Source organism: Culex pipiens, chromosome 2, assembly GCF_016801865.2.
Source record: "Culex pipiens pallens isolate TS chromosome 2, TS_CPP_V2, whole genome shotgun sequence".
NCBI lineage: Eukaryota > Metazoa > Arthropoda > Insecta > Diptera > Culicidae > Culex > Culex pipiens.
Genome location: NC_068938.1, coordinates 28,972,779 through 28,998,721, shown reverse-complemented (window position 1 = coordinate 28,998,721; position 25,943 = coordinate 28,972,779). Strand labels below are relative to the sequence as shown.

The following is a 25,943-nucleotide window of genomic DNA, read 5'->3' as shown; positions in this document are numbered from 1 at the left end:
CGCGTTCGACCTCAATTCCGAGATAGTAGTGGATGTCGCCCAGTTGACTGATCTCGAAATTCTTTTCCAGTGCAGCTACCAGTTCTTGATGGAGTCCACTCGCATCGCTGGCCACGATCAAATCGTCGACGTACACCAGTACGTAGCAGCACTTGTTCGCCTTCACCTTCTTGTACAGGCAGGGGTCTGCCTTGCATCTGGTGAATCCTTGTTTGGCGAGTACGGTGTGCAGCTTGTTGTTCCACGACCTGGCTGCTTGCTTGAGGCCGTAAAGACTTTTCTTGAGTCTGCACACTTTCCGCTCGTCGCCGTCCGCAACAAACGCTGGTGGTTGGCGCATATAGATCTCCTCCTCAAGATCGCCGTTGAGAAACGCGGTCTTGACATCATACTGCTTCACCACCATGTTCCGCTTCGCAGCTACGGCCAGGAGAGTCCGGAAAGTCGTCTGTCGCACCACGGGCGCAAATACTTCGTCGTAGTCGTACCCGTACTTCTGCGTGAAGCCCTGTGCGACCAATCGGGCCTTGTGACGAACCACTGCGCCTTCCGAGTCACGCTTCGTTTTGAAGATCCATTTGCAGCCGACGATCTTCCGGTTCGGGGGTGGGTCCACCAGGTCCCACGTGCCGTTCTTCATCAGTGAGTCGTACTCCTCCTGCATCGCAGCCGTCCACTGCGCAGATTGCCCACCGCCGAGCGCCTCGCCCACGGTACATGGATCGTCAGTACAGCTGCTCGCTTTGTTCAGCCGCTTCCTTGGACGTCCAGCTGCAATCAGGCTTTGTCGATCGTCTGCCGGCGCAGGTCCAGAGCCGGGGTTGTCTGAAACATTGGATCGGGGTACACCTTTGTTGCCCAAATCAAAATCTTTCAACTTGCCTGGTAACGCGCGCTCCCGACCACTTCGCCTCAACACCTGTGACACGGGTGGATTTGAAGATGTGCGTGGAGGGAGCGCCGGAGAAAGCGTCACTGTCACGTCTGCTGGATCTTCTTCGACTGTCTCGTAGCTCGATTCTCCAGACGTTTCGTCATCCGAGGTGTCCTCGAACTGATCCTCTTGCTCCGACGGAATGTCCGGCTCACGACTTGGCCCGGGTTGGCACAGCTCCGGCTGCTGCCCGGTTGGCGTCGTCCTAGTACCGTCCGTACCAGGTTGTGCCGGCGATTCCAGCAAATCCAGCTTCACGTACACGGCACCTTGCTCGGTGGCCGCAACTTCCGCGTGACTCGTTTCTCCTTCGCTGATGAACCTCACGTCCCGGCTGACCGTGACCGACCGGGTCGTCTTGTTGAAGATTCGGTAACCTTTGGTGTCCTCCTCGTAACCGACTAGAACGCATTCCTCCGCCTTGGCATCCCACTTACGTCGCTTCTGTTTCGGTACATGAGCCATGACCGATGTTCCAAAGATGCGCAGGTGAGACAAATCTGGCTTCTTGCCAGACCAGACTTCCTCCGGAGTCTTCGCGTGTCCCTTCGTCGGTGATCGGTTCAGCAGGTACACCGATGTGGATGCTGCCTCTGCCCAGAACCGCTTCGGTAGGTTCGCTTCAAAGAGCATGCACCTGGAGCGCTCGACGATGGATCTGTTGACTCGCTCTGCCATCCCGTTTTGCTCGGGCGTATAGTCAACCGTCGTTTGGTGCCGAATCCCATTCGTTTTCAGATAATCCTGGAACATGCGGTTAATGTACTCCTTACCGTTGTCCGTTCGGATTGTCTTCAGTTTGCGTCCAGTTTGCCTCTCGACCAGACAGTGGTATTCCCGGAACACGGCCAGGACTTCTTCTGCTGACTTGGTCTTCAGGAGATAGAAGTGGATGCGCCGCGACTTGTCATCAATGAAGGTGATGTAATATCGCTTGCCTCCCATCGACGTCTCCTCCATGGGTCCGCAGATGTCGGAATGGACCAATTCCAACAGCTCTTCAGCTCGAGACCCGGCCTTCCCGAACGGTAGTCTCGTCTGCTTCCCGAGGGCACATACCTTGCAATCGCCGATGCCGTCGTCGCTGAACTTTATGCCGGTTACCAAACCATTCTTGAGCTGCTTCAGTCCGTGCACGTTCAGATGACCCATCCGTTTGTGCCACAGCTCCGCTTGTCCAGATTCTCGACACGCCATCGCTCGGGATTGCTTCTCAGCGTCGAATCGAAAGAGATTGTTCACCCTGGTTCCGGTTGCGAACACATCTCCTTCCGGGTTCACTACTTGGCAGCCAAGCTTGTCGAAGATCACCGTGTTTCCCTTCTCAACTATTTGACTTACGGAAAGCAGGTTCGTGGTTAACTCCGGAATCAGCTGCACGTTGCGGACATCAAGGGCTGGGCTACCAGGGCAACAGCTTGCTTTCAGCTTCGCGTCCCCTGTGGCCACCACCTTCATGGCACCATTGTTGGCTGCCGTCACCGTTCCGCTACCGTCTTGCAGATTCTCCAGCAGACCTCTGTCCTTCGTCAGATGCGAGGTCGCTCCAGAGTCGAAATACCACTCGTCTTCTTCAGCTGCGCCAATCGTGGACAGAACGGTGCTTAGGGCGCTCTGTCCTTTTCCTCCTAGTCGATTCTTGCTCTGGCAGTCCTTGGCGATGTGCCCGAACTTGTGGCAAGACCGACACTTCGGTCCTTTCGACTGACCTGCCGCTTGTTTGCTGGGATACCGCTTGTCCTTCGTTGCTAGGGCTACCGTGACTGGCGGTTCCTCGACCTCTTGCAGCAGTCGAGTCTTGATCACGTCCCCGTTGATCGGCAATCCGGAGTTGGAGATCGCCATCACCATCGGCTTGTACTCCGGCGGCAATCCGGCGAGAAGTAGAGCTCCAACCCACTCCTCGTCGACGTTGAATCCGATCCCTCGCAGCTGCATCGACGTCGTCACGATCCGGTTCACGTAATCGGCCATCGAGCTGCAGTTCACAAGCTTCGTGTTGATGAGCTTGCACAGCAGGCCAATCTTCCGCTCCGGTCCGAGATCTCCGAACGTCTCTTCCAGCTTCATCCACGCCTCGCGCGCCGTTTTCGCCTCCTGGATGTGGACGAAATTCTCCGGATCCACCAACATCGCGATCTTCGCTCGCGTTTTCCGGTCCAGCTTGGCGTTCACCTCTGGCAACGTTCCGTCGGCGTTCGGAGTTGGCTGCACGATTTCCCACAGTTCTTCGTGTTCCAGGTACATCTGGACCGCGAACTTCCAGGTCGACCAGTTTTCGCGTCCAATCAGCCGTTGAATCGGTGGTAACCCGGCTAGACTTGAACTGGAGCCTGGGGGATTCGTTTGCGCACCATCGCCGCTTCCGGAAGCGTTCGGTAGAACCATCTTGACCAGCAAAACTTCTTGAGAAAATTTTTCAACTTCTAGAATCTTCCAAACTTCCTACTCTGGGCCCATAACCACTTGGTTATTGAAGAGTGTGGATTAAAACACGTCTGTAGGGTTTGGAGTTTATTCAGGTAATGACATAAATTATTGGTGGACTTGAAGTCCTCTTCTTCGTTAGCACCGGCCTACTCGGTTATCTCCAACAGTTTTTAAGACTGATGTTTCTGCTTGGGAGTCATCGTGTCGTAGATCGAGAAAAGAATCTGTAGTGTTATGCAGATTAAGGATAGGTCATTGTAATTATACTCATAAACATCTGTTTGTAAGAGAAGATCCTCCAAACTGTGAGATTTGTAAAACACAAATTACTGTCAACCATTTCTTATTTGAGTGTAGTCGCTTTCGTAACGAGAGGGCACAATTTAGGATTGATGACTCTGTTCTACTTGATGAAAAATATTTGCTGCACAAAAATTTATTTGAGTATCTTAAAGCAATTGATGTTTATACTAGAATATAGAGTAGGCATTTAGGGCTTAGTTATTTTTAGAGTATAAAAACATTGTAAACCTTTGTAGAAGATCAGGTGCAAATAGCCTAGCCAGTGCTGAGCACCTTTATTGTAATAAATAAATAAATAAAAAGTCAAACATTAAAATCCCGGATTATTGATTCCGTACTGTGCTCGAAGTCCGCGTGTTGCCGCGGTTGCCGCGAATCCCGCGAATCAAATTTCGCGGCTCGATAAAGCAGATCGCGCGATACATTTGACGGTTGTCGGTAAGTTCTGTCAGAAAATTGCAACCTCCTTCTCCTCGCTGTCACACTGCGGGTCGCTGGTGTTAGTGCCATCGCGCACCTTCATCGTCGTAGCACGTGAAATATTAAATGAAAGTCGAATCTGGTTCCTGCTCTCTCGCGGTGTGTAATATCGGGAACATTTTCGTTTGAATAAGCCCCGTTTAGTTCGCGGTAACAGGCCGACCCCCAGGTCCGCCCGCGTACCCGTGAAGCAGTGAACAACAGGAACACGCACGAAATTGTGCAGTGCTAAAGTGCACGAAAATTGCGAAGAAAAAAAAAGTGTTACACGAACAGCGAGTGGCAGACGTCGACGACTTTGCGGAAAAGGTTGAACAAGAAGAAGAAAATTGCCACACACAGGATTCTCGCACGACATAGAGATTCGTCATTCCGCGCAGGGACAAAAGACTGGAAAACGCGAAACAACCACACCAAGTTCGGGTTCTAGTAGACGCGGGTTCAAAGCTAGAAGGCAGCGCACACTGAGATTTGTTACGAGCCGAGAGATATCCGGATTGGAAGGCGTTGTGTGTCCCCTCCAACCATCCATCGAACCAAAGCTGCTGGCCTTCGCAACAGCAGCAGCATAATTGTCAACGTAGCAACTCAGAGTGCCCCACAAGAAGAGTACACTTGGCCACGACCAGTGTACAGTGCAGAGCACACTTGGATATCACCAAATCTAGCGTAGACCACTAGTCAAAGGACATAAAAGGTAAGAATTTTGCGACTTTCCTACTTTCGCGAGTCTCATATGATCATGGTGCCTGCCAATAGAATGGAAATTGCATAAGACAGCGCTCTGCTGCTACCTTGGGTGGTTTTCCTCTAATGAAAGGGAAACTCGCTGTCGTCGTGGTATCTCTCTTGTCTAGAAGGTATGCCTGGCCTGTAAAACACCTATTATAAAAGAAGAGAAAAAAAACCTCAAACCCGACATAGTGTGCGTTGCACTCTGCTGGTTGATTGGTTGCGTGTCGGGCCGCACACGGTTTGCTGCGATTAAAATTCCATTCAAGACAAGTTCCGAACTTTTGACAATCCTGACCCAAATTGTGAGGTTGGAATTTTCCCGTTGAACGTGAACTTGGACGGTACAAAAACGGTGCAGCACCTCGCCATGTCTCTTGCTAATCGAAATCTAAAAAAGTTGATCCTGATCACCTTAACAAAGCCAGAGCAGGGGCTATTTAGCATTTCGAATGCGACCAAGTTCCGTGTGCGAATCAGTTGCCAGCGGCAGTCACGTCAATGCGGTGAGGTTGATGAGGATACGTCACACTCACTGCTCGCAGCCGCACACTTGGATCGCTACATACCACCACACACGTACCCTTTCATGTTGGACGGACGAAATGTGTGTGTGTGCGTTTTTGATTACACCGATTGTAGTATGCGTTGGGTTTATTCGCGAGTCCAAAAGGAGAGAGGACAATCTCATCTAGAAAGCATGCTTGTTACACACGTTGGCATGTCGGTAGTGTTTGTGACTGGAAGTTCTGAATAAGTACTGTTGATCAACCAAATCCAAATGGTACAAATAACTTTTCTGCTAGTCAATTTTTGTAAGGCTTGGCAGTTGGTTGAGAAAATGTTAAGGAACAGTTGCTTGCACCTGTATTTTGTTTCGCTATAATATATATTCTACGTAGTTAAATATATATCCATTAAATATAGTATACTGCTCAAATTTTCATTTCGATTATTTTTATATCGTGTTCAGGAGGTAATTTTGACCTTCCCAAATTATTGTTCTAGGAAGCCTTATTTTCTTGCTTCGGGTTTTTACATTCAATTTTAAGTATTTTTGCATACATTTTTGGGATAGTTTTAGAACTATTCGACATCTCCCATAATTTTATCTGCTTTTTGTTTTTAATAATTATATGCCAGTGTGCTCTTGTGTTCTATCTAGATAGGAATCCCAACAAGCTTAGTACAAAGGAGCACACCGGCATTGAATTGTAATTGTTGTAACAAATTTCGTCAAATCGTTGAACCTAATTTTATTTTTTGGAAACATAAGACTTTCTACTTTACAATGTCCACTATTTTTTATGTCAAGCTTGTATTACAGCGTTGCAAATATTTTTTTTGATGTTCTGCCGCAGCGAAAGTCATTCTCGGCAAAAAAAAAAACTATAATCTATCGTTATTTATGAGATTATCGTCGATAATGGACTTTGGACTAATTTTTAAATTCTTTCTAATATCGTGTGCATTTTCACTTCATTAGAGTTTAGTTTATTTAAATTTCGCTTCGTTTGATACCCATTTTAAAATTTTTGAAAATATGAGTATTTTCGAAAAATTTCTGTATTTTGTGAATTTTTTTTTTGTATTTTCAAAAAACCTCCAATGAAGTAAAAAAGCATACCAATTTTCTCTTCGTTTGATAACCATATTACAAATTAAGAAAATGTATGCCTTCTATCGGATGGGGAAGTAAAACGTTGGTCCATTAGCGTAAAAGAGGTTTTGAGTGACTCACCACACATAAGCTTCGGACGCCTAGAAATGAGCAGAAACTTGCAGAGTTCCCAAATGAACCGGTTAGGCTAGGTTCACCTATAAACTTGGTTCGGCTTAAACCTCCCTTTGTGGTTCAATCCTGGTTCAGTGAACCATGAACCATGGCTTAAGCCAGGCTAACCAGGCTAATGAAAACCATAGCAATAATGCTACTGTGTAACAAATATTATGGTGTAACAATGTTACAATGTAACATTCGTTACACCGTAACATTGTTACACCGCATCATTCGTTACACCGTGTAACAGTGTTACGGTGTAACAAATATTACGGAGTAGTAGATTTAGGGTTGAACAGTGTCACGGTGTAACAAAGCTTGCCGTTTAGCCTAACATTCTTTGATCAGGTTCAAGCCTGGTTCAAGCCAATGGTTCATTTTGGCTAGCCTCGCCTGGTTTGAACCAAATGAACCATGGCTCACGGCTCTCGATGAGCCTGAGCCGACGATGCTTGCCGACGTGTGGTGTGAACCTGAACCAGAAAAATGAACCTAGCCTAGCCGATGGCTTAGGCTCGTGGGAACACTGGAAGCTTGCAACAGAGACCACAAAAGACCCGGGGGTCGTTAAAGTGGATTGCTTTGCTTTTTTGAGTACTCTATAAAAATACGTTTTTTTGTAATTTTTTTAGTTTTTTTGAACACACTAATAAAGTAAATAGCATACAAAGTGCGCTTCGTTTGATACCCATTTTGCAACTTATCAAAATTTGAGTAGGTACTATCTAAAAATACGGTATTTTGTAATGGATTTTTTCCAAAAAAAAACTTCAATGAAGGGAAAAATTATACTGAATTTTGCTTCGTTTCATACTCATGATATTCCAAATTATGAAAATTTTAGTACCTTCTAAATTTTTTTTACAAAAACAAAACTAACAATGAAGTGAAAAAGCATAAAAAATGTCTCTTCGTTTGATACTCATTTTGCTTATTATGAAAATTTGAGTAGGGGAAATATACCCTTTCTAATCAAACACCTATCTTCGTCATATGGAGAGTTTGATGCTCGATTAAAGCTCCAAAAATACTTTTTAGGCTATAAACTTACCAGCAACAGCACCGCCTCGAGTAAGCACGCAAATTTATGCCATTTACTGGCCAAAAAGATCAAATTTAATGCACTTTTGATCATAATTTCTTTCATTTTTGCTTAACGAAAGTCGCCATCAATATCTTTTCACTTGCGCTAACGATTTCAAAGCGCTTAAGATATAAAATTGCTTCCAACTACCGGCAACATGTTCTTTTGACCATTACTTAGTCACTCACTTGAAAAATAATCCCGAAACATGTAAATAATTAGCAAGCGCCATCAAAAAAACAAACGCGCTAAGTCTTTTGACGTTTCAATTTTGACCACCCATTCCAATCGAAGGCTGAAGAAAACCGAGCGAGAAGCGAAGGCAAAGAAAGAACAAAGGGTGGCTACCAACACCACCAGCAGAGCTTGTGGTGTTGCCAGGAAACTTTCTCTGTAAATGCGACTTTTCGTGAGCGTTCGCTTAAAATTTCATCAATTTTGGCAGCACTAAGCAGACCCAAAAGAGCGTTGGAAGAAAAAAAGAACTAAGCTGAAAATAGAAAAATGGGCGTGGCCCAATGCACTCGACTGATTAGAAAGCATTTTGAAATATATTTCTTAAATGCTTGTAAAAGGAATAGCATAACTTTTAATAATAGTGAAAATAAACAGAAATACATTCGAAAAATACGATATTTTGTGAACAATGTTTTGTATCTTCCAACTTTATCGTCCATTATCGTGGATAGAATTATCGGAAAAACGAATTAACAAATTGAATAACGATTTTATCGTCAACAATCTTGTTCAAAATGCTCTCCTAAACACGGAAAAATTAGATAAAAAACTGAAAAAATGGGTTAGAAGGTTGAAAAAATGACTAGAAAAATAAAAATTATAATCCGGACTAGATTATATGTAGTTCGATTACCCGAGGGTTTCCTAATAACATCGGATAATCGAATTGCGTCGCTTCACTAGGAGACGGTAATTTTAGCAAATTGCAGACTGGATTTCGCCATGTAATGTGATGATTGTCTAGTTTCCCATAAATTAAAGAGAATGAAAATTAAATAAAAAGAAAAAAAAATCACGTTAAAGCATTTACGAAGACATTTTTTTCTCTAGAGCTTTTGATAATCGAGTCTGGAGTCTGAACTGTATACCTACAGTCTGAAATTTCCAGATAATATTCAATTGGTTTATCGATGACGATGTTGATGAAAGTTCTTATAAACATTAACCGTTACAAATCGTTGTTCGAAGTCTCAGAGAATTGCTCTGGCTAAAAAAAGCAGTAGAAGGTTAAATTTGTTGCAATCCACCTTTCCCAAGCCGAAATCAGCATTGCTGCTGCTCCGCGCCTCATTTTTGCTCATTTTCGGCATTATTGCTACGCTTTCGCACCACATAGCTGCTGCTGACGTTATCGTTGCGATTGCAAATTTTGAAAGTGTAATAATTCGCGTTTTGTGTGTGGCGTGAGATCAGCTGCCGCGAGGGGGGCAGCAAACGAGTGGGTGTCGTCGCGGCTCTGTTATTATTGCCAGCATCCAAGAGAATCTTTGGTTTCTCATGATGAGTAGTACACAACTCTCTCAGTATTTGTGGTAGGGGCGAGTTATTTTTTTTGTTTCTCGTCTCAAAATGTATTTTTATCAATTAAACTCTCCGCAGATGTGTTTGGGGAACGGGTGCGATCGATAGTAAGACAAGACAAGACTTGGCACAAAGGTTCAATTCATACCAAACGTGGTAACAATCGAAGCCAAATTAGACAAGAAGCATTTTTATTTTTATTTCATGTTTAACGAGCAATAAAAACTAACTGCATGAATGGGTTTGATTCACATCGAAAACGGGAAGGAAAGTTGCATGAATGACGGTGATGCGAATGCACTTTCGGTGTGCGGTGCGGCGCCACTCGCGATGATCTAATTCCATTTTGTTCCTTTCTCCTGTCTGTTGAGAGGGGGGTGGTGGAATATGGGGAGGAAGCTGCACAAAACCATGAACATCTCTACAACCACCCACCTGCTGCTACTACCCGCGAGTGAACGATTGGTAAATTTTCGTTTTTTCAAACGTTTCACTTCTTACAATGACTCTCCTCTGATCAAAGGGTACCATTTTTACCGTTTGAAATTTGCACGAGATAAGCCGGTTCGTACGGAAGATGAAAGCGCTGAATCGAGTGAGCGAGTGTTGATTGCAATAACGTAAATTTTACGTTGATAAGGGAGTGTAACTTATTTACCTCGCTCATACACGCAGAAAAATACTTTGTACGATAAGCCTGTAAGAGGTTCGATTCAACAAATTTAACACAAAACAAGTCAACTCAACCCAATTTTAGAATTATTGTTTCCATTGCTTTAAGCTAGTATTAAGGAGGAATTACACTATGGCAAACAAACAAACAAACTCACAAACAAGACAAAATGTATACAAGCTGGCATTTCTGCAAACAAATATTGGCGAACAAACAACGCAGACAAACTGTCAAAATGTGCGAGTTTTTTGTTTGTTTGCCGTAGTCTAATACCTCCTTTGGAAGATATCGAAACTTAATCAAGGTAGTTCGCTTCTCAAACACCTGCCAACTCCAAGCGAAACTTTTTTGGGGATACAGTGGAGATTTTTCCTTGTCCCCTAAAAAAAGTGGAGCAACAACACTTCCCTGCTACCAGAACCTTTTCCTTGTCCCTGGTGCGCCGTGAGGTGGGAGCAGAGGGCAATGGACAGCTGTCATGGTGCTGAGAATCTGGTTCAGGTGGAATTGGTTTTATTCCCAATTATCAATTCCTTTTTGCCTCCTGTTCTGGAAAATTACCATCTATAGGGGCAGGGGGGGGCAGAATGGACCATGGGGGCAGAATGGGCCACCCTTGGTTTTGGGCTTTAGAATGGATTTAGACCAACTGTAAGGCAAGGGTCTTATAAAGGACGTCAAATAACATCACCACACCAAAAACCACTTTTGAATTCATTGTATTTTTCGAATTATGAGCAAAAATGTAAATTTATTGACAAAACCACGCAAATGTTGTTTATTTCGAGGTTCTTAAATAAGCTTTCTGAAAAGTTGGATTGTTTGAAAAAGTTTGCTCAATGCTTATAATGTTACTAGATGTTACTACCAAGGTATACAAACAACAACGGAACCTTAAAATCATTTAGAGGCTTGGTGGTGGAAGTGTTAAATTAAAATCCACTTGGGGGCAGAATGGACCACCCTTTTCCTGCCTTATAAAAACAATCAAAAGTTACAAAATTTGAGCTAAATTGATTATTTCACTCCTGGTAGCTTCACAAATCACGTTTAATGCAACAAAAGTTGATTTTTTAGTTGTTTCGAAAAATAGTGTCTTTTTTCGACATATTTACACTATTTTCAAAAATCTTTGTTTTTTCAAGTTACTATTTTTATAAAAGTGATCAAATTTCATGGAAACTATAATGGAAAGGTCCCTCAAGTAATTTCTTATCACCCTTCAACGTTGTATTAGAAGAAATGGCTTGTTTTCTAAGGTGGCCCATTCTGCCCCGCAGGGTGGTCCGTTCTGCCCCGCACCCTGGAAAGTTAGTCGAAAAAACTTTTTTTTTAAAGTGGCTCAAAAATAGTTTTAAGTAAAAAATTTTCATCAACCAAGTATACAACATTGAAGGGAACATTCCAAAGCATAAGCCTACTACACTGGATTCATAAATTTTTATGTTTTTCTATGGTTTTTGGTGCATTTCCCTTAGGCGGTCCATTCTGCCCCCCCTGCCCCTACATGGCAAAATCCAGTCTGCAATTTCCTTCACAGCATATTCAAAGAATATGCAATGTTTAGCATGAATAATTAATGGTAGCGTATGGCGTAATCAATGGGAAGTCGAGCAGTGCTTACGTACCGGACAATTGTTTATTGTTTCAAGGATGTGATAAGAACGGCCTCGATCGGCAAATAGAGATGGTTTAGCAAAATAAATCAGCAACTTATCACACTTTTGTTACTCTAATTTCAGAAGCTGCCGATCTAATTGTAACCGCATACTGCCACACACACTCACAGTCCGGAAATTGGTGCCACGAAATCCCTGCCAAGTGAAACTTGAAACGTGTTTCATCTGATTTTATTTGTAACGTCTTTTATTGGTTCTTATTGGCGACAAATACCCTCAAAGCGATGTCGGACACGGCAGAGCCGGTCGTTGCTGACCAGCAACCGGAGGACAACAACAACCAAATCGATCTGATCGATACGGCGGTGACCAAGCTTACGCTCAACGGAACGGCCACGGACCACGACGAACAGCAGTCTCACAACAACAGCAACGAGGAAAATGAGGACAACAACAACCAAACTGCTGAGAGCAATACGACTGCCGCCGCCGTCAACAACAACGATGCTGCTGGCCACAAATCGATAGGAATCCGCATCCGTCGCACTTCGGAGAAGCTGCTCGGCGAGGAAACCGGCGGCCGGAAGAAGTATTCGCTGGATCAGCTGCTGTCGCTCAAGGATACCACAATCAGCCGGGAGAAGCCGACGACGATACCGGACGTGTGCAGATCGATCCTCAAGTCATCCCACAACCCGTCGTCGATGATGAGCAAGAACTTTGGCAACCAGGACAACTCGCTGCTGCCGACGTTCATGAGAAGTGGAGCCGACGGAGGTGGTGGCGGTGGTGGCATGGGCGGTGGCATGATGGGAAGCCGACCGCCGCCGATGAGACGAGCCCCGTACCAGGGTCGACTGTCCGAGAAGGCAATGCGCTCGTCGGACGACGTGGACGGTGGCATGATCAAGGTCAACCTGAACATTACCGAGGAGGTTAAGCTGCGCGAATCGGCCAATGCATGGAGACCTCGCTTCCTGCAAAAGCAGGAGGAAGCCCTCGACGAGGAGAGCAAGAAAACTAAGGAACTGTTTAAAAAATTCCGTAGCGTGCTGAACAAGCTGACGCCGGACAATTTCTCCGCGCTGGTCGAACAGGTCAAGGCGTACGAAATCGACACCGAAGAGCGGTTGGATGGATGCATCAAGATTCTGTTCGAGAAGGCCATCATGGAGCCGAACTTTACCGACACTTACGCGCAGATGTGCAAGGAGCTGGGAACGATCATCAAGATCGAAACGAGCGACAACAAACAGCCCAACTTTAAGCGCAAGCTCATCACCCAGTGTCAACGCGAGTTCGAGAAGCACCACACCGACAAGGAACAGATCGAGGAAAATAAGAAGAAGGCCAAGGAGGATGAAAAATCGGAAGAGGCCGAGGATCTGCAGTACGAGCTCGAGGAAAAGGAGGTCAAGATCCGAAGACGTGCCCTCGGAACGATCCGCTTCATTGGAGAACTGTTCAAGCACGAACAGCTCACCTGTAAGATCATGTACACTTGTATTAACATTTTGCTCAGCGAAGACATGCTGGACGAGGAGTCGCTCGAGTGTCTGTGCAAACTGCTGACCACGATAGGTGGCCGCATGGAGAAGGACCCGGTGCAGGACTCGCAGGGACTTCAGTACTGCTTCGAGAAGTTGCAGGAAATCGCCGACAAGAAATCCACCCTGCAAGTCTCGAACCGGCATCGCTTCATGATCCTGGACCTGATGGATCTGCGGAAAAACAACTGGCAACCGCGTCGTGCCCAGGCCGCACCCAAAACTATGGACGAAATCGCCAAGGAGGTCGAAACCGAGGAGAACAAGAACCGCATCCTGAGCTTCAACCTGGGCGGTGGCGGCCGCGGCGGCGGTAATCGCCAGGACAACAACGATCGACACCGAGGCGACGGCGGCAGCGCGTCCAAGAACAAGCGCTTCGTCGATGACGACGGATTCGTGCAGCCAATGTCGAACAAAACGGCACGTCCGCTGCCCCAGACGTTCGATCCGAAGAAGCTGAACCTGACGGTGAGTTACTCAAAAAACCCTCGAATATCCCACCTTTTAAAACGCTCACTTTCATTTTTTTGCAGCCCAAATCGCCGGACGTGACGCGCCTCGGATCGGCCTCGATGTTCCAGGGTTGGGGCAAGAACAACGCATTTGCATCGCTCACGGACGACCAGCAGCAGCAGCAGCAGGGTTCGGTTCCGCCGCCGAGCTTCTTTGGCAGTTCTGGTCCGGGCGGGAGCAGCAGCGGCGGAAGCAGCAGTAAAGGCGGAAGTGGTGGAGGCGGCGGCGGTGGTTACGGTGGAGGGAATAAAAAGTCTGGTGGAGGAGGCGGAGGCGGAGGAGGAGGTGGTGGTGGCGGGCGGGACGGCAAGAAGCCGTACTACCATGGCAGGAACAGCAGTCGCTTCTGATAATGAGTTTCCCCGCGGGATGCATTACGAGCGTGATTGAATCAACAAACAACAGACTGTTGGACGGTTTCTTATGGTTTATTATTTTTTAGAAATTATACGTTTATAATATTTTTTTGAGGGCAGAAGTTGAAAGTGTTTCTTTTTTTGTAATATTAGAAATGGATCTTCCACGAAATGTTATGCCATCAGAGAGAAAAAAAAGAGAGAAAGAGGCGGTGTGGGTGGAGATCTAACCGAACGCGATCACACTCCTGTTAACAAAATCTGCTTTTGCTTTCCGTTACACGATTAACAGTTATTTTTCGTACGGTTAAATTTACGTTGCATCTTTAACTTTAATAGGATTTTTGAACTGGATTGTGCGGGAGTTTAACTCATAACATATATTAATAGAATATTCAAATAAAACACGGTATATTGAACAGAACTCACAGTTACGTAATGGAGCCTCACAGATGAAAAAACTCATTCACAAGGACTAACAAGAAAAAGAGAAGAAGTGAAAAACAAACAGCCAATATTACTAACTAAAGTTCCTTTTGCAATAAATAGTGAACCGTGCTGCATATTCCAAAATGAATGCAAAAACGCAGCAGCGGATTACGGAAAAAAGTGACACACACCAAGTGAACTGATATCATTGCAGCGGAAATGACTTTGAAAAAAATAAACAGCATAAATAAAAGTGGAGATTAATGAAGGAACGATTGATTAAGCACAGGACAGGTAAAACATGAATTATAGTCAAGTTATTCTAATCGTTTAATGAACTTATTAAGAGAGACAATGGATTGTAAAAAAAAACACACACACACACATAACTTTAGTAAGTTCCAATGGCCTTCCAATCATCCCCAACCCTTCCCGCAATAAAAAAAGAAGAACCTAACAATCGATGGTTGACGATAACTTGTGAGGATTGTGGGCAAATTGACACACACACAGCCAGCCAGCGTGCAAAAGGATAATGGAAAACTTAAAAACTAGGAAATTGATATTACATAAAATGCAAGTAAACACACACAACCATACGATCGCGCGTGCATGCTCACCACGGCAGACACGTTGATGAATTAAAATGAAATAAAAATTGACAGCGAGAGAAAGAGAGAGAAAGTTATGGGAAAAGCGGTGGTGTGAGCTGTAAGGCACAGCAGCTTTACAGGACAATTAATCCAGATGAATCGCAAATGAAACATGTACTAGGTAATCAATTTTAATTATAATAAAAGCAAAATAACACTTTATAGCAACCAATATAATGGAGAGCGGAGAAAAATAAAACCCTTCACACACACTGTGGAATATAAATAGTTGGTAAACGTACAAGGAACCAGTCTTGTGTACTTTTTTCAGACCTACATATTTAAATGTGTAAGCAAGTTAGTATATAAAATGACAAAACAAAAAAAACACGCAAAAAAAATGAATCCGTTATCCTAAAACTCAACAGAGCTTGTTTTTATTCAAATCCGAACTTTCATCTGCTGGGTCTGTTTCTTTGATTGGGGACGTGGTCTTAAAATTTGTTTTTTATCTATTTGTGAAATTTTGTTAATCGATTTCTTGTCTCCAAGTAAGCCATTTTGCATTATTGGTTTCGCCATACAAGTCTCCAAACAAATTTGGGGCTCCGAAAATATTCTTAGGAAGTAATTTTTTTCATTTAATTCGGTGTCTTCCGCAAAGTTTTAGGTTGAAAAAAATAGTTACCTTTTTTATAAAACTTTTGACTTTTGATCACAAAAGACATGATTTTGACCAACTTTACAAACTTTGTGTAGACCAAAAATGTCAACTCTTATGTGACGGACGTTTTTATTTTGCACAAGTTTTTTTTTAAGAAAAAAATCTTATGGAATGTTTTGAAAAAAAAAAATACTTGTGTAAAATTTTGATAATGTGCTCCGTTATCTGTAATTCTGTAATTTCGGAATACATTCGTCCGGCTTCAGCTGAAGATTCATGCTGTCCCATGTTGCATGTTCGAGTGTAGACCTACGGAAAACCTTGCCGCGAGGAGAGGTGAGTGAGAAGTACACGAACCACCTACGACATAATTCCTCGGGCGGCCCAGGTCAACTCGAAGTTACCCCAGGCACCCCCAGTGCAGGACACATTGGGGGTAGAAAGCGGATAGATATTTCAGTGAATACAATAATTATGACAATATAGTTTCATATAATCCTTATTCCTTAATCTTACCTTTTGACACTATCAAACCTAGCAATATTACTATTGCATCTTACCATTCCCTTTTGATAGTGTCAACTTCAAACCTTCACTCATTGTGCAATAGCCTGTCCCATTTTGAGGTCATGTCGAGGAATTTCAGGTGCTCACTTCTTAAATGATAGATTATGTTGTTAGGAACAATGTTTTCTTAGACAAGAAAAAATAATAAAATACTTTCTCGCACCCCCTAGTCGATTTACTGAAAAAAGTCACTTTTTTGAACAAATTTTCTAAAATCGCTTGGAATCAATACAAAAACTGTTTCGATCAGGTGTGTATTATCTTCAAACGATAGGTTTTTGTCCATAGATTAAGATGCACTATCAATAATGGACCAAAATTTAAGTTTTTGGACTCTCCCAGGCGGATTTATGTCGAAAAAATCGCATTTTTTCGAAACTTTTTTCAGAAATGTTCATTTAATTTAGGGTAGCCTATTTTTCCCAGTGAAACTAATACATGCAGCTTGTAGGAAATTTCATGGCGAACATTTTTCCCTCTGAGAAAATGCAATTTCGACACTCCAGAGCCGAGATATTTGAGTTTTAGTGAGGAAAAAAGTGCCAATTTTCAAAATTTCTCAGAATTCAGAAGCAAGGCCTACTAATTACACGATATAGCAAGCATATGTCTCAATGGTCAGGGTATGCTTTTTTATAGTAATTTTGGCCGCTGAATCCGAATCTGAAATCAAATTTCGTGTAAACAGTGATGTTTTGGAGCTACACCCTTTTGGAATGTTATTTGCGTGTTTAAGAGGCAGTTTTTGTAAATATTGCTCGGTTTGTTCTAGAGGTCGTATCGAGGTGCTCCGATTTGGATGAAACTTACAGCGTTTGTTTGTCTATACATGAGATGAACTCATGCCAAATATGAGCTCTCTACGACAAAGGGAAGTGGGGTAAAACGGGCTTTGAAGTTTGAGGCCCAAAAAACATAAAAAAATCTTAAAATTGCTCCCATTTGCGTAAAACTTCATCAATTTCAACTCTCTTAGATGCATTCGAAAGGTCTTTTGAAGCACTTCAAAATGTGCTATAGACATCCAGGATTGGTTTAACTTTTTCTCATAGCTTTTGCAAATTACTGTTAAAAATGTTTTTTTTAAAACCTCATTTTTTTTTTGCGACAGCCTCCAACGCCCATACTCCCAGACGTCAAAAGATTGGTAGTTTCATAGACTATAAGCCTACGGAAATAAGTTTTTGGCCAATGCAGTTTTTGTCATAGTTTTTCGATTTTTCTATAACAAACATTTTACAACGTTAGTTATTGTCTTGCATCCATAGCGGCACTTTTTAGTCTCACTTTTGTCATATTCGAAATCCTCGGAAAATTCAAACTTCAATGCCAATCCTGGATGTCTATGGCTCATTTTGAAGTGCTTCAAAAGACCTTTCGAATGCATCTAAGAGAGTTGGAATTAATGAAGTTTTACTAAAATGCGAGCAATTTTAAGATTTTATATATTTTTTGGACCTAAAACTTCAATGCCCGTTTTACCCCACTTCCCTTTGTCATGAAGGGCTCATATTTGGCATGAGTTCATCTCATGTATAGACAAACAAACGCTGAAAGTTTCATCCAAATCGGAGCACCTCGATACGACCTCTAGAACAAACCGAGCAATATTTACAAAAACTGCCTCTTAAACACGCAAATAACATTCCAAAAGGGTGTAGCTCCAAAACATCACTGTTTACACGAAATTTGATTTCAGATTCGGATTCAGCGGCCAAAATTACTATAAAAAAGCATACCCTGACCATTGAGACATATGCTTGCTATATCGTGTAATTAGTAGGCCTTGCTTCTGAATTCTGAGAAATTTTGAAAATTGGCACTTTTTTCCTCACTAAAACTCAAATATCTCGGCTCTGGAGTGTCGAAATTGCATTTTCTCAGAGGGAAAAATGTTCGCCATGAAATTTCCTACAAGCTGCATGTATTAGTTTTACTGGGAAAAATAGGCTACCCTAAATTAAATGAACATTTCTGAAAAAAGTTTCGAAAAAATGCGATTTTTTCGACATAAATCCGCCTGGGAGAGTCCAAAAACTTAAATTTTGGTCCATTATTGATAGTGCATCTTAATCTATGGACAAAAACCTATCGTTTGAAGATAATACACACCTGATCGAAACAGTTTTTGTATTGATTCCAAGCGATTTTAGAAAATTTGTTCAAAAAAGTGACTTTTTTCAGTAAATCGACTAGGGGGTGCGAGAAAGTATTTTATTATTTTTTCTTGTCTAAGAAAACATTGTTCCTAACAACATAATCTATCATTTAAGAAGTGAGCACCTGAAATTCCTCGACATGACCTCAAAATGGGACAGGCTATTGTGCAATTAACACATAATTTCCGCTATATTCTTCATGCGGAATCTTCGTCTAATTTCTTCGCCTTATTATCACTGAACCACGGCGCGATATTGTTCTCACATTTTTTGAGCTTCAACGACCGATTGTTATTCACGCACTTATAAAAATACTTGTTCTGTTTCGCGGCTTTGTGAAAAATACACGTGTGTTGGCTGATACAATGACTTTTTCGGTCATCGTATGCTCGCAAGGTACATGAAAGAGAAAAAGAGAAAAAATGGGATAAGTACAATGTAAAATAAAATCGAACATTGGAACAGACTAACACAGAAAGAAAGAATAAAGAAACCTTATTTTGCAACTAGACAGAAATACCAACTTGTAACGAGAAGTTTACAAGAAAACAACTGAAGTTGTGAAATATGGGACAGGACAAACAAACTAGAATAGTTAATATATATAATAAAACAGATTGAACGTACCTTTAATCATATTAATAACAGTTATGCCCAAATTTCTTACCATTTTTTTTTCAACTGTTACATTTCTACAATAATGTATTGCGATTCCAAGTTTGAAGAATAGAGTAGTTAAAGTTTGTGAGGTAAGGGACAAGTTATAGCAATAGCAAAATTAATAGATGGATAGATTTTAGATTTTACTAAATTGTATCTTAAAAGAATAGTAAACATCTATCTTGTTTTGAAAATAGCCAATGCACCAATTGCAAACATACAGCATGTCACGTTCACACCGTATGGAGTAAATGTGATAAGCTATATGTCCACATTCGGGGCACCACCTTTTTTCAAAATACAGGAAATGATAGAAGGAAGACCCCTTCTGTATAGTGGAAGATTTCTGCAACACCTTGGATTCGGACCAGACATTTTGTCTGAAATAAGAGAGAAAGACAAATATTAAAATTGTGGTATTATCACTAAATCCTATCATCCTTTCACCCCCCAAGACATGGTCTATCCTTCGTGCCTTCGTGTCTTGGGTGATGGCGAATTCTACCTTCTTCAATGATCTTCGGACCACCTCCAACTAGAATTCACAACAGGACCCCCCTCGGCTCCAGTTTACAACATGACAGCGACGAGAACACAGCCGAATGGGAGTTGACAGTATCAAATGCATGCTATACACTTTGCTTTGCTGGATACTTACTAATAGCAAAGGGCGAGAGTCCTGCGACTCTCAGCAATCATGAATACTGCCCATTTGCCACATAATGTGCTCCGTTATCGAAATCTAACCGCTTTCAATATTTTTTTCAAAAAAGTTTTTTATGAACTTTGAAATAGTGGCCACCTTTGTACATGACTGAAACCCCTATTTGTTATAAGGTGATAAAAATAACTACAATTTTCATTTTCGTTATGATTATTGCACTCGATCCCAATATTTAAATCGTAATATCTCGACTAACGATCGAGATTCCTCGATAGTGAGATTTTGATCTACAAATTATTACTTATCATCGAAAAATTACGATCGAAATGTTACTATCGGGAAATCTCGATCTTGGATCGAGAAAACACGATCTAAATTTGAGACAACAATTTAAAAAAAAATCAAAAATAAAATCCTAGGTATTAAAAAAATATTTATTTCTAGAAATTTATTCAATTTTTATTAAGTAAATAATCAATTCTAGATATTTTTTTAAAAGGCCCTATCTGCATAGAAAACCCATGAGGGATAGGTTGTTTTGAAAATTTAATCTAGAATTCACACTTTGTTTTGAAATTAAAGCTAATAGAAATTTGGAGATCCTTTCAGCTATGTGTTGATAAATTTGTCTTTCGACACAATTGGTTGTTCTAAAGGCTAATCACAAGTAGGAAAAAGTTCAAGAAAAAAACCTACACAATTTCTAAAAATATAAAAATTGAATATGAAAAAAAAGTTTTTTAACATTTTTAAACTAAATAATTTTATATTTTTTATAAAAAATCTAATTAAAAATTTCTCAAATTTCACGCACCGTCAACTAGGGCAAATCGGGACTACAGTCTGAATAGGGACATAAGCTTTTGGAACATTTAGATGCTTGAAATATGGAAAAATATTAAGCTTACGGCTTAAACAGTTGTCCCAATTCGTCTTATGTGTCCCGTTTCGCCCTAGGTGACGGCATTTCATTTTAAACATTTATTTTTTTAAATAAAAAAACGCATGTCCAACTTACACGGATGCCCAAGCCCTTAAAAAAGTTTGAACGGTAACTTGAACTCGCTGGTTCTCGGGGCAAAAAAAAATTGAAATTACAAGCCATGGTCTTAACATTTGAATGAAAAAAGTGTTTTAAAATGCATTTTACACCTAACCAGTTGTTTTGCAATCATTAGTGTTCAAAATATGCAAGTGTTGCAGAGATTTTTTTTTCGCCGAAAAAAAAAAACGTTTTGCTGTACATTGTAATTCCACAAAAATTTAAAATATTTTTTATCGATCCCAGACAAGCTAAATATGATTTTAAATGCAGGAAAATGCATTTCAAATTGTTTTCAGTTGGTTAGACATCTATTTCCTTTGAAATTTTGAAGTTTTTTGAAAAAAAAATTTTTTTTCGGACCGATTTTGAAGGGGGGGGGCGACATAAACTTTGAAAAATATTTGCAACGGCCTTGTTGGATTTTTCTAAATTTTAGAATGTTTTAATGTCTGATTTTTTTTTTAATTTTGAATGTCGCACTTTTTGAATTTTGTTTTTTTTTTTTCATTTTTAAATTTTAAAGATTTTGTTTATTTGATTATTTTTTTTTTAATTTTGCAGGTTTGTTTTCTTTTTTTTTAAATCAAGCTTCCTCCACTTATCGAGATTTTCTCGACCGTCAGTCGTAATTTGTCGATAGTAGTGTTGTTCTCAATCTACTCAGTCCAGGCTCGATTATTCGAAGGTTTGTAAGGGACTTCGGTTAATTGAATCATGAACAAAAATAAAATGTTTTTGTATTTTTTTTTTATTTTCTTACTTTTAACATCAAATTCGAGTTCTGCGACCCCTTTTTAGTGGAATTTTAATAGTTGATTGCCTATTTAATTACAAAATCAATTTTTTTGAATGTTTCATCGCCGCCATTTTGGCTGCCATATTGGATTTTGAATTGTTTAGTTCTTTTGCAGGTTTTGGTTAGTTCTTTATCGAGAAAAAACAAAAAAGAGAACAGTTCTGGTGCAACAATCGAAAAGGGCGGTACGACATTGCTCATACGGCCTTTCGTCTCATTGAAACGCGTGCAATTTAAGGGCGTAAGAGCAATGGTCAATCCGACCAATGTAAAATTTATTTTCAAATATAAATTTTGAAAAAAATGATATAATTTTTGAACCATAAGTCCAAAGTTCGATTAAAAATTGAGAGTTCTTCATTTGTTCCTACTAAAAAAATAGAACTAAATTTTGAAATGGCCGGTTGGGACCCGAGTTTAAATGCAAAATTATGCATTATTATTATTTTTGTTGTGCTGAGTAATGATTATACTTAGCAAAAGTTACTTTTTATGGCAGAGGACATAATCTAAAAACAATATTTGCAACGATTATACTTTGCAATTCAAGCTTATCGAGCTTGGTGTTAAGCTATCTGGCTATTAAAAAATCGTAAAATTTGGTACAATGTCACCCCTTGGCTCAAAGTCACCCCATTTTAAGTTATTTTTGTGCTATCTAGTTTTCCTTAACTTTAAATTCCTTGATGTAGGAGTTTTTTTTAATATTAAGGTATAAAACTTGTAAATAACATACTTAAGTCACTTAACTTCGGCTTAATCCGGCTAAGTCAGTGCTGTAAATCGTTTTTATATCATTAGTAGACCAAATTAATCCGTCTACAAATAAATAAATTAACATAAAATTCAAGCTCATCAAAGCAATCTTAAAGCATTTATTGGTACAATGTCACCCCTTGGCTCAAAGTCACCCCATTTTAAGTTATTTTTGTGCTATCTAGTTTTCCTTAACTTTAAATTCCTTGATGTAGGAGTTTTTTTTTAATATTAAGGTATAAAACTTGTAAATAACATACTTAAGTCACTTAACTTCGGCTTAATCCGGCTAAGTCAGTGCTGTAAATCGTTTTTATATCATTCTGCTACATGTTAATACAATTTAAAACCATGACCAGTAATGTTTTGTAGCTAAAACATTGAAACTTTGATCTTTTCCTACGCATTTTACATGTGATTTCCCCTTAATTTCTACTCGAAACACTAAAACTGACCGTATTCGAAATTTCCGCCGGCAAATATTTTGAAACTCGGCCCAGAGGTGCAGAATGGTCCTAGGAACCATGTCCAATCATTGGTTTGGGTGGAAATTTTTTATTTATAATAACGGTCTGTGGGGGACCCGTGGCCAAGCCTTTCAAAATCATAAAATATTTAAAAATTTCGAATATCGGTCGTGGAAGAAAATTATCAAACACATTATATTAATGAACTTAAAAAAAAAAACTAGAGAGATAAAATAAGGTACAGAACGAATTCGCAGAGAATTCCCTTCATGCTTCTGACCTTTTTACGCAATGTTCAGACATACAATCGAGTTTGTTTACGTTTGTACGGTACACTTCTAGAGCCAAAATCTTGCCAAAAAGAATGTCCACCGAGCTGGAAATCGAAATAAGTTCTATCCCCTTGGCACCCGATCCTGTCGTCGAGCCGCCCCCGGAAATCGAACGCATTCCGCTTGCGGACCTCAGCTATGAACAGTTCTTCGCACGCTACCTGCTGCCCAACAAGGCCGTCATCCTGAGCTCCGTCGCCGACAGCTGGGAGTGCTTCCGCCGCTGGATCAATCACGACTCCAAGGGCCTCAACGGGGCCTACCTGAGGGAGGCCATTCCTAACCTCACCGTACCGGTGGCCGATTGCGGCAAGCAGTACTATAACTCGCACGAGAAGACGGAGATGAAGTTTCACGAGTTTCTGGACTGTTGGGACTGCCGGGAGGAATCGACGTCGAAGCTGTACCTTAAGGATTGGCACTTGCGGGAGATGCTGCCGGAGTATGAGTTTTACGAAACGCCGTACTGCTTTGCGTCGGATTGGCTGAACGAGTATCTGCTGGATCATGGGGAGGACGATTACATGTTTGTTTATTTGGGACGCGAGGGGACGTGGACTTCGTTCCACGCGGATGTGTTTTCGTCGTACAGCTGGTCCACGAATATATTTGGGGTCAAAAAGTGGCTGCTGTTGGCACCGAAGGAGGAACAGAAGCTGAAGGATTCGTTGGGGAATTTGCCGTTTAGGATAAGCGAGGAACTTCTTGATGAGAAGGAAGTCAAGTATTACAATATACTGCAAAAGGCAGGGGAAGCTATTTTCGTCCCAAGTGGATGGTATCATCAGGTTCAAAATGTTGAGGATGCCATTTCCGTTAACCACAACTGGTTCAATGGATGTAATGTGAAGACGATTTGGCTTAGCTTGAACGATGCTCTGGTGCAAGTAATCAAGGAAATTGATGATTGTAAAGATATGGAAAATTTCGACGAACATTGCCAACTTATGCTTAAGGCTTCATATGGAATGGATCTAAATGGATTTATAAAGATGCTAATTTATATCTGTAAGAATCGTGTAAGTGCGTATCGTGACGAAGCAAAAATAATTCATTTTGAAAGGTATCGTTTGGGTAAAAATCATATCGTGTTTGATCTCAAAGCAATACGAGACGTTCTCATTTCAATGATAGAAATGAGGGGAGAACTGTTGAGAAGCTTAAACTTGTTCGATGAATTAAAAAGCTATGAAACTTTAATCGATAAGCTGTTGACATGACGACTTTTACAATCATTAGTGATCTTAAACTAGTCAGAATAATCAATAATAAAATACTCTTCTTCGTTCCTTATACCGTTTAAAAACAACCATGTTTATTTGAATAACATTATTCTGAGTATCACAATTTTGGCTTGGGATTGGCTAACAAAAGAGAACCATCTTCGTATAATTTAAAAATATCCTCGGAACCTACACCGACTTCGTTCAAGATTTCTTCCACCATCTGAAGCTCATCTTTCTCAGGCGCCAACGCACCGGACTGAGCTGGAGTTCTGCTCAGTTTGGGAGCCGGTGTAGGCACCAGCTCGTCATTAGTCTTTCCTTTATCCAGAAAGACCTCTCGTTCGCGGTTGTGAGGATACTCACAGGCTTCGTCCATTTCGAGCACGGGAAATACACAAGCATCACGATCCTGGAAGATCTTGGTCCACTCAGCGCGCGTTTTGGTTAGGAAGATTACCTCAAACAAGTGTTTGCTCTTTTCGACATCTTCATACTGTGGCAGTTCCATCTGTAAATCCAACCCCTCCAGCAGTTCCTTGTAAAATTGTGGTTCAATCGCTCCCACGGACATGAACTTTCCATCCTTGGTTTGGAACGTGTCGTAAAAGTGGACGCCCGTGTCCAACATGTTCTCCCCTCGAGGTCTTCCCCAAATGGGCAACTTTTGCGATCGAATCAGCCAACTTCCAACGTAAGCCGCTCCCTCCACCATGGCATGGTCCACCACTTGTCCTTTGCCCGAGTTGTGTCGTTCCAGCACTGCAGCCAGAATCCCAAAAGCACACAGCAATCCACCACCGGCAAAGTCCGCGGCCAGATTGATCGGCGCCGTTGGTCGCTCACCCTTACGTCCCAGCAGCGAAAGAATCCCGGAAAGGGCCACATAGTTGATGTCGTGACCAGCGCGAGCCGCATGTGCCCCATTCTGGCCAAACCCCGTTAGCCGTGCATAGATCAACCGCGGATTTTCCCTCATAAGCTCACTCGGCCCCAGTCCCAGCTTTTCCATAACCCCAGGACGAAACGGTTCAATGAGAACGTCGGACTTTCGACACAAAGAGCGCACAATCTCAATCGCCTTGGGCTTCTTCAAGTCCAGCGCCAGTGTCCGCTTGCCGCCTTGCAGTACATCTATGCTGTTGTAAGGGGTCTTGAAAATACAAATTTTCAGAAAATCTTCATCGAAACAAACACAAGCCACTTCACCTTATCAATCCGAGTAACACAGGCTCCAAAGTCCGCCAGTAGCATACCGCAGAACGGACCGGGAGCTAGCCCCGCAAACTCCAGAACCTTTAAACCTTTCAGTGCCATCGTGGTATTTGAGAAACATACGAGTTCGTGGACTCCAGCTCAATGAAAAGCAGCAATTCTTTGAATAAATTTAAAAGGTCGGCCCGTACGTATGAACCATTACGGCTGTTATCGTAGCGACTACTACAGGATGGACTTTAGTGCGTTGAGTGAGATAGGTAGAAAACTTGTGAACGACGCCCAAAACGGGACAGAAATGGGGTACTGTTGATTAAATTGAAAAAAACTCTATAATTGAAAAAAAAACACTTTTTTGAAAATTACACCAACTTTTTTAA

The 25,943-nt window shown here is 41.7% G+C and overlaps 3 protein-coding genes across 3 annotated transcripts; 2 read left to right on the top strand and 1 right to left on the bottom strand.

Moving 5' to 3' along the window:
• The first annotated feature begins 4,154 nt into the window (after positions 1-4,154).
• LOC120415534 (eukaryotic translation initiation factor 4 gamma 3-like) lies at positions 4,155-15,440 on the top strand. Its single transcript, XM_039577093.2, has 3 exons — positions 4,155-4,844; positions 11,698-13,592; positions 13,658-15,440. The coding sequence occupies exons 2-3, from the start codon at positions 11,859-11,861 to the stop codon at positions 13,985-13,987; spliced, it is 2,064 nt and encodes a 687-aa protein (XP_039433027.1). The 5' UTR covers positions 4,155-4,844; positions 11,698-11,858; the 3' UTR covers positions 13,988-15,440.
• A 7,587-nt stretch (positions 15,441-23,027) lies between these two features.
• Positions 23,028-24,445, top strand: LOC120415532 (2-oxoglutarate and iron-dependent oxygenase JMJD4 homolog). Its single transcript, XM_039577091.2, has one exon. The coding sequence runs from the start codon at positions 23,158-23,160 to the stop codon at positions 24,343-24,345; it is 1,188 nt and encodes a 395-aa protein (XP_039433025.1). The 5' UTR covers positions 23,028-23,157; the 3' UTR covers positions 24,346-24,445.
• On the bottom strand, positions 24,408-25,751 carry LOC120415533 (alpha-methylacyl-CoA racemase). The gene is made up of 2 exons (XM_039577092.2): positions 25,558-25,751; positions 24,408-25,501 (listed from the first exon to the last, which is right to left on the bottom strand). The coding sequence occupies exons 1-2, from the start codon at positions 25,663-25,665 to the stop codon at positions 24,467-24,469; spliced, it is 1,143 nt and encodes a 380-aa protein (XP_039433026.1). The 5' UTR covers positions 25,666-25,751; the 3' UTR covers positions 24,408-24,466.
• Positions 25,752-25,943: the final 192 nt, after the last annotated feature.

Excerpts from the sequence above, each read along its gene's own strand:
- LOC120415532 (XM_039577091.2), top strand. The coding sequence starts at position 23,158 with ATGTCCACCGAGCTGGAAATCGAAATAAGTTCTATCCCCTTGGCACCC.
- LOC120415533 (XM_039577092.2), bottom strand. The coding sequence starts at position 25,665 with ATGGCACTGAAAGGTTTAAAGGTTCTGGAGTTTGCGGGGCTAGCTCCC. Across the intron at positions 25,502-25,557 it reads GTGTTACTCGGATTGATAAG|ACCCCTTACAACAGCATAGA; the intron begins GTGAAGTGGCTT and ends TGTATTTTCAAG.
- LOC120415534 (XM_039577093.2), top strand. The coding sequence starts at position 11,859 with ATGTCGGACACGGCAGAGCCGGTCGTTGCTGACCAGCAACCGGAGGAC. Across the intron at positions 13,593-13,657 it reads CGAAGAAGCTGAACCTGACG|CCCAAATCGCCGGACGTGAC; the intron begins GTGAGTTACTCA and ends ATTTTTTTGCAG.